At 33.6% G+C, this 13,594-nt stretch overlaps 1 protein-coding gene across 22 annotated transcripts in view; it reads left to right on the forward strand.

Annotated features, from left to right (window-relative positions):
• The window catches only part of Srrm234 (Serine-arginine repetitive matrix 2/3/4), a 28,243-nt gene that overhangs the window by 2,300 nt on the left and 12,349 nt on the right, over positions 1-13,594 (forward strand). For 11 of the 22 annotated variants that reach the window (XR_014879160.1, XR_014879161.1, XM_085204519.1 and 8 more), the window contains exons 3-6: positions 1,788-1,895; positions 12,089-12,304; positions 12,741-12,800; positions 12,883-12,909. Coding sequence is in view for 19 of the 22 variants with exons in the window: in XM_085204519.1 (XP_085060645.1) it covers positions 1,788-1,895; positions 12,089-12,304; positions 12,741-12,800; positions 12,883-12,909 (411 nt within the window). In the remaining 3 variants the exon portion in view is untranslated. Of the gene's footprint in view, positions 1-1,787; positions 1,896-11,138; positions 11,603-12,088; positions 12,305-12,740; positions 12,801-12,882; positions 12,910-13,594 lie in introns of those variants that run through there. The other 11 variants (XR_014879162.1, XM_085204522.1, XM_085204524.1 and 8 more) reach the window with 3 other exon arrangements.

The raw sequence follows: 13,594 nt of genomic DNA on the forward strand, positions 1-13,594 counted from the left end.
TGTCAGTTACAATTTTATTATGTGTTTAGATATAGGTTTTTTAAAATTAATATGACATTGGTTGTTGTTGTTTGGTTTAGATCTTTTATTTTTAAAGTTATATACAACAATTTATTGGCAACATAACAGTCACTTGAATATTCTTCTATAATTGTATTTTAAAATTACTGATTTATGTTCCGTTATTTATTCATACATTTATTTCTATTGTTGTTTTGTAACTATCGATTTTTTTATATCAAATTCTACATAAATTTTCCTGTATGTAATATTTTCAAAAAATTAATAAATAACAAAGCTGTCATAGTACAGAGCTCAAAGTGTGACGGTTGTGGGTTTGGATCCCTTTCGAGGACTGAATTATTTTACACTTTCATTTCCTCGCTGTATTCTTCGGTAACAAGGCAAAGCACGGCGATGAGTTCCGCCGTATTTCTAAACATAATGTCTCGACAATCAGAAGAGTATCAAACCTCTACATCATGAGCCAAAAAAAATTTAAATTATTATCCATTGTATTATTAACACAAAATATGTCTAAGTAATGAGATATGATTGTTTGTTGTAGCCTTTTAATGCAAATAAAGCACGGTATTGAGTTTCACCACTCAACATTTAATTGTCATATTCAGGTGGTCAGAAATAACTGAAAATTATATACAATATTTCAATATATTTAACTTATATTACTTGTACATTTTAAAATTTTATTGTTTTTCATATAAGAGTGATAATATAAATTGAGGGATTGCGTAACGCTCGGTTGACAGCCACAGCTGGAGAGTGCGCGGTATGTCTACCGTGAAGAATTAAATCAAAGTAGGGGCGTACGGGTTCGACTATATCGCTATAATTAATTGTACCTCATATGATTAACATAATTTGGCACGTTATAATCGATCTTTCATAGGGTAGCCACCCCTAAATTCCAAAAAGTGAGACTTGAAATTGGAAAAGCTATAACAACTACAGTTAAAAAATGGGACGTCGTAATGTATTAGCAAGTTTTTTTTAGCTTCACGCTGTATTCCACACATAGTATGATAGTCTGTGTGAACATGGGAACCTAGTGTTAAGGCACTCCATCCCATATATATCCCCATAACTCAACGTCGCAATTTGCCTTGTTACCAGAGTGAGGAAGTGGAAATATTAAATATTTCGTTATAAAAAGTTTAATCATTTATAGCAAGTATAAATAAATAAATAACATAAAAGCAATGTCTTTAAATAAAAAACAATGTCCATCTAAAACCTAGTCTTATCAGGGCTCTTATTAGAAAATACTCGTGCTGCTTCAAAACCTGCCACCTATCCCAGGATATAATAAAAACTAAAATAATATCCTAGAAAAATAGGACAATTGGCTATACTCAATGAGTCGATATGTTCGTTTGTGTAAATACAGTCCAACCCCACCTACCCCTGCGCACGAGTTGCGATCGATATCGAACCTGCTGCCTGTCGCCCTAATAAAACCACCCAGTCCCACAAACACAGTCGTACGCCGCACGCGTATATCTTATCGATGTGTTTTTTTTTATTGTTTTTTGAAAAGTAATTTAGCGATTATAAAACCATATCATGCATTGGTAAGTTCAAGCGTTGCACGAATCGCAACTCGTTTATACGGACGAAACATTTGTTTTGAGATATCTTTACACTTGTATAGACGTGGTTGCCGTTGTCGATTGTTTTAATAATTAAATAATTATAATATATTATTTTATGATGTTTTTTTTTGAGTATTTATAAGTAATGAGTGTTTCCCTGGTTTGGCTGCGCAGGTTGCCCAAAGAAGAGATAGCGGCTCGCGTGGCGGCGTTCAGAGCGAAACTGTCGGAAGCTGGCAACAATGAGAAAGATCTGCCGCGAGATGAATTTGGACGTGTTGCGTGAGTATATTTATTTTGCTTTTATTTCATTTATTCTTAATTTATTTAGTTTTTTATTGGCCAGTGTAAAGATAGAGATATTGCGTGGCGTAACTTAACGACGCGTTTTGTCCTGTTACCAGAGCAGAAAAAAAATAATTCTACCTAGTGGTAGTGATGTTAACAGTCAACCTGGTGCCGTAGTGCCACCGCGGCCTCTTAATTACACTTAATAGGATATTATCAGATTCGTTTATCGAGTAGGTAGGTATCGTCGAAGGCCGCCGCTAACGCGAGTTTGAACTGCCTTTAATTAATTTAAAGGTTTTATTTATTTTTTCAATTGAACAGCCGTTGTTTACTTTTGTTACAATATATATTATACATATGTGCGCAGTTCGATATGGTTGCGTTATTTGTGTTTTTAGTGAATTTATAGCTTCTGTTAGAATAAAGTTTATGATAATAAAGTAGGTATAATATTTAAATGTAAACATTAAATTTTAGGTATTAAAATAGAACATCGAATAGCAATTTCATTTATAAAAAAAATAAATATTTCGATATACTTACGTCTTTGTTGGTTTTTCCTAAAGTATTTGTAATTTATTGGGATTTCTATATCATTGTATAATTATGAAAATAACCAATTAAGATAAGCATATCAGGCCCGTATTTATAAAGCTTGCATGCTATGCAAGCTTGCTTGCAGCTCTGAGATCGATCTTGAGATACCATTTTAATAATCTATGAATGAAAACAGCATCTCAAGATCGATGTCGAGAGTTGACATCAATTTATAAATACAGGTCATAATTTCTAAGTAATCGTAACTGCGTTTCAGTTTGTTGGGGATAATTGATTTTTCACATTAGAAAGATTATAATGTTGGTGTAATTAAAACGTGACTATTAACGTAATCATGAAAGCTTGAGCTCTTTCGTTTTAAGTCGTAATTATACGCTCTAAAAAAGTGGGCTTCCATACCTACTCTACTGTTGAAATACAAATTCATATAAAACAATTTAATAATTTAGGGTATTTAATAACAAAACATATATACAGTTATTTTTGCGTGTACTGTCAAACATTAAAAGGAAAATCCTATTTAATTCCGTTTCTGTAGGAATTTAGAGAAAGGCTCTCTTATTCTCTCCGTGCATTCACTAACATTATATTTTCTAAGTCCGGCAATTTGCATTGTCTGTCAGCCACTCAGGAATGGAAGAGTTTTATGTATGAAGATACATAAAACTAGTCTAAATGTAGATTGTTATATATTTAATATATTGGGTTTCAAATGATATATAACACCTTTCTTTCCTTTGTGTCTACTGTATGTGTTAATTATTTAATATTGAAAAGTGGAACTTAACGCCACACTCTATCCTAGTAAGCCACCTCTATTTAAAACAAGAACTCTTTTCTAAATGCGATGATGTTATGTTATAGGTACAGACCTTAATTACAGCCAGAAATGTCATATCTAGATCACGATGGTTCTCAAACTTTACGTATACCTGCTCTTAATTACCGCGTGCAGCCAGACACGTTCAGATGCAAAAATTTGCTCATTAAAATGGCAATTTTATAGTAACCCTCTAGAAGTGCACTTGAGTGTTGAAGCCTGTCGATGTCGCAGTTGCCAAGATAGGCCTCTTGCTATTGTTACGTATGCGTCGATCACTAGACTAGACCAGACTTTACAGGGTGTGCCCACGTAATATGGATTAAATCCTATTATTTTGTTGTTCTATATAGCACATATATTATTATATATGCGTAGGTTGTTGGAACTAATAGTTATTTAACGTTATACGGTTAATTATTGATTTAGTAGTTCTTATTGTGTTTCTTTTTATGTTTTTACGTTATTTCTATTTTTTTTGGCTGGTAGCCAGAACCGACTTTTTTAATATTCGCTCTTACAGCGTACAGTTTAAATTAATCGATCAATTTTAGGCTAGTCGCAGGGCGCAGGAGCAAACGTGTGTGGATTCGATCCCCACTCGATGAAATGAAATATTTAATATTTTTATATACTCGCTCTGGTAAAGTGAATAACGGAAATGTCTCGATGGTAACAGAGTGTCTTAAATCGAATTTTCATCACTTCTGAATTTTCTATTTTTCTATCTGTAAGGCTGAATGTTAGTTCTTATACTGGAGATCAAACTTTAAGGCTACTGATGCATAGTCGAAATAAATAACTCTAGAATCTTTTGTGTGCGTGGCCATATTAACACTTAAATGCTATCATAATCAAGTTGATTACATAATAAAAGCCTAGCAATGTACTTGCTTCGTCCAACAAGGAAATCGATAACGTAACAGTATACAGGAACACAACAGGAGGCCCGTGTCTAAGGGTCAACGATTGTATCGCGCGACGCAATCCAGAAAGGGTCCCCGTATCGATCGCGGCCACCCCAACCCCGTTGCGAACGGGATTTTAATATTAACGCAAACCCTCTATCTCTATCCACCAGTGCTATACCAGTTGTCAGCTTCTAATTTTATATGTATGGAAAAGAGTTTTACATGAGTTATTTTTATATGGCTTTTGTTGAACGGCATGATTCGACCACTTTTTCAGTATTAAATGGTTACGAATATTAGGATTTTTCTTCAATTTAAAACTAATAAAAAACTGGTCAAGTGCTAGTGGGACTCATGCACAAACGGTTCCGGACTATTATCTATAAAAACGGCAATCACTTTTATTGTATGTGATATTTAGATATTTATTTTATATATTTTTTTAGTATAACAGAAATTCATCATCTGTGAAAATTTCTACTACCTAACACGGTTCATGAGATACAGCATGGTGACAGACGGAAAGACAGCTGAATCTTAATAGTTTACCTAAAAATACGTTTATTACGTTTATATTAAATTTTGATATTATTCGTTACTTAAAAGATTAGAAAATTATTTATTATTATTATTTATTTGAGGTTTTCACCACCTGCATGCATGTTTGTTGCAAAATCAATATTTTATTGCACTGTGTTCGTTATCGCTAACTGAATTTTATTGCAAATGCTGTAAAACTACTAAATTACCTGAAAATATAAAATTTTACATTCAGCCTTGAAGAAATAAATTGGATTTGATTTAAATCATTATCTGAACGCTATTCTCAAATTAAAATAATATTTTTAAATCGGTCTGCTGAGTTTTTAAAATTATTAATAACTATATTTTTTTAACGCATAGTAGTTGGTTATATAGCAACATTTACTTATGCGAGATTGCACGACTCGAGTCCCGCTAAAATAAATAGCCAGTATGAAAAACAGAACGTCGCATAAAAGAAAATAATTTGAATGTTCATTTTTTTTCTCATTACACATTTTCATCAGTATTATACAGAGGATAAGCAGTCTGTGCTTCATCAAAGGCTTAAAGAATAATATTAGAGGTTTTGCCACTTTTCGTTTATATTAAAAATATTGCATAAGCCGTCGTAGCGCAACAGCACAATAACTGTAACGGGACGGTTGTGGGTTCGATCCCCACTCGATGAAGTGAAATGTTTATTTACGTTTATATTTCCATTTGGTCGCTCTGCAGTTCTACCACTGTACATGGAATGCATATATTATAGTATAAATACATATATTATAGTGAATTAGAATCTGTGACTTCTCTAAAAATATATCAACTCCTTTACGTGTATTGAATAAAATATAAAAGTGGGCGTGGCCTACGTGGGCGTTTGTTGCTCAATCACGCAAAAGTCTAATCCGTTCAGCCAGAACGGATTTAGATGAAAGGCACTCGTATAGTTTTTAATCTGGATTAAAGAGAATTTATTTTATTCCAGTAAATAAAATGACTTTATAAAAATAGCTTGGATAAAATTTAAATCCTAACACATCTTGTGTGAGGAAAAATAAAAGAAAAGTTAGAAATTTGACATTCTTTTCCATTTTTTATCTTTGGCTAAAGATTAAAGAGTAGCTTAGCTTCATACGTTATCGCTGTTTTTTTTTATCGTGAAACTAGTGTCCAGTCACGATCCCGGTCCCTATTTTCTGCCCCAATTCGAGATATACGTGTTGAGTGCTCGGAACTTGAATCAGAAGCTGTCTTCATTAAAACCAACCCCTAAATACATATAAAAAATATATGTTATTAAAATAAATAAGATTCTTTCCAATTATGCCATCTAACAATATGCTTGCGGTCTATTCACCCCGTGTAATTGTGGAGTTGCCCCGAGGTTTTCCCGTCTTTTCACTGCTGCCATCGCCTTTGTTTCCTGCCCTTTATTCCTTTGTAATTATTTTTTTCCTTTCATTTTTAAATTAAAGGTCTTCCCTACTTTACATCTTATAATTTTAAAACAGAAATAATAACGTTTATTTTATTTTTTAGAAAATATTGATATAGGTAGGTGCCTACATGTATTTTTTATAATGAATGTATTTTAATTAAGTTGAAATCAAATCAGCTTCACGCTGTATCCACGTAGGGTAGGCAGAGGCATTCTGGAGGTATTGTGTGTTGAGTGGCGGAATTCAACGCCGCACCTTTGCCTTTACACCAGAGAAAACAAATGAAAATATTTAATTTCCTCTAGTGGGTATCGAACCCACAACCGTCACGCTTACAGTCACTTTGTGCCCCTGCACCACGTCTGGCCGCATGTATAACAAGTCTCACACAGCATGTTCCTTGTTTTTCATTTTATTTTCACTTTATTTGGCTGTAACATAATCTAACGTAGTTTATTTAATTTTGACCCGTTGACATGTCTGTTGTGAATCTTTCGTTGCTTGGCACAATTTCGCATTTAATCTTAGTCTGATTACTATACGCTTCACTGCTCTAATTAATACAGAATATTAATAAGACGTTTCATAGGTTGTAACGTTGTCTTACATAACACTATTAATAATTAATTTTGCAGACGTTATATTCGCGTATAATCATGAATCATTCAAATAAGTTATCACGCTGTCGACATGTAAAGTACTGCGGGCCATTGCATGGAATAGTTGTTGGTTCTTGTCTTTTGTAAAGTTTTTTTTTAGCTTCTCTCTGTATCTTTCACATGGCAGGGTAGTCATAGGGTACCTAGGACACTCCGTTCGCGTATTATTTATATTATATAAAAAAACACCCTTAGGATTTCGTCAGCCATTTTCTTATTCCTTCATAAGGTCCTCGTCACATGAATAAATGAATAGAAAATGTCAAAACGAATCTTGCGAGACTAAACTATGGTTTAATAAATGGTATACCAGTGTTTCGTCTTCCACCTTCGGCTCCATCATCTGACCAGCGCGATGGTACCATATTATTGTTGTGGTACCTGATCTATCTATAATTGCTAAGTATCATAATGGCACAGTAAATAGAGATTGATAAAAAACGAGCTTCTAAAATTTTACTGCATTAGTTAATGACAGATCGAGAAAGAACGGGTAAAAAATTATAGCAACTCAAAAACGTGTATACTCCTGTATATTTTTTTCTCTTCACCTACGGTAGAGTGTTTTGAAACACCTCTTGGCCTAAAGGTCAAGTGTTTCTTAGGTAAAGAAAATAGAAACGCCTCAATCTAGGTCCCATACTGCCCTAGTTCTTGACATTTTACATTGAATGCTCAAAGAGAAGCGTATAATAATAATGTCAAGTTGTGACACTCATTAGGTGCATCTTTTGTTAAAGAAAATAGCAGTTAATAAGAAAATAAGAGAATAGATTTGTTTAGAATAAGAAAAAATAAGAAAATAGATTTGTTTTGTTTTTAAATCGATTAAATTAATAATAAATATATATTGATGTTTTTGTATTGAATCGATTTACTATAATAATCGATTTAAAAAAAATCTGTTGTTTTTGTTTAATACAAGGATTAAGAATAGTTTATTCTCTGTTGTAGAAATTTAAATATTAATTGTAAATAATTTATTACACAGATATCACCAATGCTGTTAAAATAAATTTGTTCCAACACTTAATATAATGTTCTATGACAGGTGAAATTTATACTCAAATTAACGAGTCGGAATCACTGCCAAATGTTGAGCACTCATTGCTAGATTAGGGTTGCCATAACTAAATAGGCTTATTAATTAATAAATTTAATTATTAAAATAATATTTACAAATATTATTTATTAATAGATTTAAAAAATGAGAAATATATATTTAAAGTGTTTTTACTGCTTACATTTACATTTTATGAAAGTCTTTTATAAATGATTGCCGAAGAAATTTTCTAATGCAAGGAAAACTGTGAGCGTCTTGAGATCTCGTAATGTACCCATGTGTCGCATAATGTATTTGACCTAGTTTTGTACGAGAATAAATGAAGCGGTCGTTGTCTATGTTTTTTTTATCTTTAAGAGTTCTAAGAAATACAGTTAGTATTTTTTTCCACTACTTTTTATTATTTTTGTTAAATTATTATCGTACGTCTAGGCGTCAAAGCTTCCATTACTTGAAATGGATACGGATAATGTTACGGCGGCATATTATAATCAACGCAGTCTGTGACTGTCTTTCTAAAATAAACTCCTTAATTTATTCATTTTAACTTTTATATAAACAATATTAAATATCCATTCCCCATACCTCCAGAATTCTGCGGAAAGTGGGGAACGGAGTGTTTTAACACTATGTTTCCTCTGCCTACAGTGCTGTGTGCGAGATAGAGCATGAAGCTGATAAAAAAATCATTTCCAACAGACATAAGGCTTTATTAGTTGTTAACTATTCCGATAATTATTCTACAATATGTATACCTACTAATCTTGTAAAAACTAAAATATTTGTTAAACTTTGTTATATAACTGTAGCTTTGCGATTGCTCATAAGCTATATTTCGATTATGCAGAATTGAAATCAAAATTTACATTTATTGGGAAACCTTGAGCTCTGCATGCAAAAGCTAAATTATGGAAACTGACGAAAATCATGACTTATATTCCATGAAAACGGTATGAATCATTGTTAAATTCTATTTTTTAATTCTATTTTAAAATATAGTATGTAAATATTACGATGAAGCATTAGATTAGATATTTGGTTAGGTAGAGAGAAATTCGGGTGTTTTAGGAGCCCCTTAACCCTATTATACCTGTACCTACTTCTGTCGGAAAACTCAGGCATTGCTTCGAGCTGCTCTTCCTGCAACTCTATATGCATCCGCATAGTAAAAAACTTTTACCATGGAATGCTAAGAACTACTAATACATAAGACCAGATCAGACATTTTAGACTAGAGATTAACAACTTATTTACAACTATAAATAACATAATTGTAACAATAATAGGCATTTTAAAGAAAATTATTATTAAAATATTTAATAAATTGCGTTAAATAGATTTTAGAAAAGCTTTGCAAAAGTTATCACAAACCAAATTTAAAGTAGGAACGACCCATTATAAATCTGTGTGGCCACTCCTTTCTTCTCTTCCAATGATATCATCTTGGTCACACATGTATGGCGGTGACCCATGAAAGTGAACCTTTCCTACTGTTAGCGTGTTGTATCTATATCTTTTTATACTTGTATTAGGTATAGGGAAAATGTTGCAAGTATGTTTTATACAGTTATTTACAAAGTATACAGAGATACATTAATATGCTTGTTGTGACGTCATTGTTGCAGAGTAGGGGTGTGCCTGACTACGGGACAATTTTTGGTTAAAAAATCTAATAAAAGAGGTTCCCTTCGGTGGATATTAGATAGAGAGGTGCGACAAGTGTCGTAACGAGCTTAACTCGCGCCCGGTGCAAAATACTTTTACAGCGCCCCCCAGGCGAACACAATATAATTTCATATGTATGTTTAAATAGTTTTGCGCCTATTTGGCGCCCTTTACGAGCGGCGCCCGGGGCATAATGTGAGGGGGGCGCTAGGGGGGCCTAGTGCCCCCCTCACTACGCCACTGGTTCGACAAGTTCTACAGTCAAAACGCTATTTCTTCATATGGGTAGTGGAGGACAGAGTTGTATACCTACACATACATTTTCAAACTTCTCCAAAAATTAATAATATAAAGATACTTTAATATATAAAACGCATTACTATAAAGAACGTACGTATTTAGCAGCATTTTTAAATAGATTCCCACTTACTTCGAAATGGCACGTTCCGAGATACCGAAAATAGAATCAAAACATTATCCAGAGTAAAAAAGTCGGGCGAAGCAGCTTACGTACGGTTACATCTAAAGATAGAGAAACGTAGACACTTACACGAAAACGGCACATTAGCTTTTGGCAACTGTGCATATCAATCTTAGTTCCAAAATATATTCCTCAACCAGCCTGGGCTGCTGTGTAAATTGAAACATTGATGATATCTCAAGTTGCTCGTATGATATATGAAATATATCTGAAACCAATAAATATAATGTTGCATTGATTTACGAGATAGTACATTTACAATAAATTGTTCCTACAATAGAAGCTTTTTCAATAAATTTTGTATGTTATTAACTTTACTATCAATATTCTACTGAAATTTTGTGCTATTAATTCTGAAATCGTAAATAATGTCGAAAGTAAAGAACCCATTGACGTAAATCCATTTTCAATTTCCGGAATAATAATGCGTATATTTCTTTTTCCTTGACGCGAGTTTTCCCCATTTTGTTTTAATGTTTGTTATAAAATTGTTATTTTTCTTTAAATAAAAGCTTGTATACTTTTTTATAAAAGTGGTTCGATTACATTATTGCTTTGGACAACTATGCTATTTCGTGAGAACTTTTAAGAAGTCTATAAAGTTAAATGAAATTAAGCTTAGTAAGTTACTGTTTCTCATCACGCACAGCGCACGCCAGTTTCAATAATGCCCCTCTTATCTGGAAAGCCAACATTTCCATGCCGCTATATAACTTACGTAGGTATACGTTATTCTTGGAGAGTAATGAATTTAATTTTCACGCAAGTTTACAGCCGATAGTGTAGTTTTCTCTTAACATGGTAAGAAATAAATATTATCTACGTATAATAAATATTTGTATACAATATGTCAATCGTATAATATACATTTCTTGACCAGCTCTGTCCATAACCAATGGATTATTTACGGCAATTTTACGACAAATTATTAACTAATTCAGCATAAAATTGTATTCACTTTCGTGATATTTACGTTTTAATTTACTTTGATTGTTATCAACGGAGAGAAATAATAGACCCCTTTGAGATCGCAAAACGGAGATGCGTTGTTTGCGCAGGGTGCGCGCGTCGCGTGCTTCCTGTAATTTCGTCAGTAGCGCCGCCGGGCCGCCGCCGGCCGCACTGCCATGTAGCCTCACGCCCCACGCCTTCGCAAGTCTTCCAGCGGTCTCCGCTTAGCTTAGTCGTAGTTTTAAGAAACCAAGTCTTCCACTAGAGTAAGTTAGTAAGTTAGATGTTAAGATGCAACGTGGCAGAGCGTCGCGTCGCGAAAACAATAGGGTAGTATTCGAGAGGCTGTGGCGGGGGACGTTCCAAGCGGTGGTCGCGGACCCGCAGCGTAGGCTGCGCGCGTCCTCGCTCGACCCCGACGCGGAGCCCCTCGTGAGCCCCGCCATGCACGCGGTGCACGCTGCGCAGGACCCCCTGGAGCCCGCCCTGCGGACCATCCTCCAGGGGCTCAGGAGCTGTTGTTGCCGATGCAACTGCATGCAAATGCGCAACACCGCTAACAACAATTTGCAGGTCTGTCTCTCCAACGAGGAGGAGAGGAAGTCCATGCGATCAGTCATAAGGTGTGCACATTTCTATCGATTACTCCACACATGAACTAGGTCGATGTTTTATATACGTAGAAACACTAATTGGATTTAAAACGTTACAAATACACTTTGTTGCAAATATTGAACTGTAATCGCGTCACTGTTCCGTAATATTATATGTTGGTTATAGTCGACTAGCCCGCTAGTTATGTACGCTGAATTAATTTGCTATTTCCCTATTTTTAGCGCACTTAGGTGCTATTCATCAGGTAAATATTAGGTTAATATTGTTTGAAGCTTTATTAAGCTTAATATTGTGTTGTTATAATGTGAACTTTTACATTTTTGTTTTTTCATTTCATTTGAAGCAAAGTGGAATATAATGTAAAAATGCTTAAATTCATATATTTGTTGTTACAATATACAAACTCCTATTTACTTTGATTGTACTGTATTCCAAAGTACAGATGTGACAAACGTGACAGGGCAGCCATCTTGAAAGTTTCATTCAATTTTTAGTGTGCGCGAAACTCACGCCGTAGCTGAAGCGCAGCAAGAGAAAAATGCCCGGCTCAGAGACGCGTTTGGCATATCACCACGTTTTGTGGAGGGGACCAGCCTGGACCCGGAGAGGAGGGCGAGGGACGAGGCGCAGAGGTACCCCTTAGTGAGGACCCCGAGCCACGAGCGCGAGGAGCGAGACACTCATGTTTCGAAGAAAAAGAAAAAGCGAAGGTATTGTGACTTCTTAAATGTATTATTTGTTTTTTTCAGCTTTACACTGTATCGTGCATATCGCAGTGTAGGCAGAGGGAGCCTAGTAAGACACTTCATTCTTCACTTTGCGTCAAATTTTCAAGGTATTGCGTGTTGAGTGGAGAAACTCAATGCCGCGCTTGCTGCGTTGTTACCAACTAAATAAAAATATTAATAAATTCTAATTTATTCTCCCGAGTAGGAATTGATCTCACAACCGTAGCGATTACAGTCACACGCTTGTGCCTTGTGCACGATCTTGAATAATTTGACAAGCTATGGTAACATTAATTAGCTTGTTAAAAACAAAATAATATAAACACATGCTGTTTAAAAAAAAAATTATTTAACTTCAAAATATTTTTTTTAATAAGTTGAAAACATTGTGCTACATAACAATATGTATTATTTCTAGTATTTCACCGGAAGTTAAAAAATCCAAGAAGAAAAAGTCAAAGAAGAATAAAAAAGAGAAGTAAGTGTTATATTTTATGTGTTTCTTTTTTGCATTTCGAAAATCAATTGCAACATTTTTATTTTTTTTTATTTTTATTTAGCCAGGTGATACTACATTTGACTAGAAGGTAAGTATGAAATACGATAGTACGTTTTAAATGTTATTTAAACGAGCTCAAGATGTTTTTTTAATAATTTCAGTCAAAGAAAAATGTTGTGGAGTTATATTCGTAGGTATGACTTACATACATATTATATTGTAAGTGTAACTGGTGTTATACTATACTGCATTAATGTACTATCTATGAAAAATGCGTTTATTTAGAAAATAACTATTTATTTATCACGATTTCGTTAAATAATTGCGTCTTAACTCTTATTTGAAAATTTATTTTTCACAATTTTTTAATAGACGACTCATACTCTCTCTTTAAAATATACTACTTCGTCCGCTGGAACTACATAATTATTAATTTCGTAATCTGCATGAATTTAGTTTTTTAATAATAATATCATTTTAAAAACAATATCTAAATATACTTATATTGAAAAGTAAAGTTTCAGACGATTCAATAAAACAGTTATTTATAACAATAATGTCGAACAACATTTATTTAACATGTTATAACTTTTTATCTATAAACCTAACCGAAAGTTAGGCCGATTCTCATATTACCGTAAACAAACAGACGCATAGACGAACAGACAAAAATTTTGTAATATATACCATTATTAAATGCTACCAATAATATTTTTTCTCATATATCTACCGATTTTATTATAAGTTTAAATTATATTTTTATACTACAATTT

This window comes from Heliconius melpomene, chromosome 20 (genome assembly GCF_056956725.1).
Source record: "Heliconius melpomene rosina isolate 202511_hmr_F chromosome 20, ASM5695672v1, whole genome shotgun sequence".
NCBI lineage: Eukaryota > Metazoa > Arthropoda > Insecta > Lepidoptera > Nymphalidae > Heliconius > Heliconius melpomene.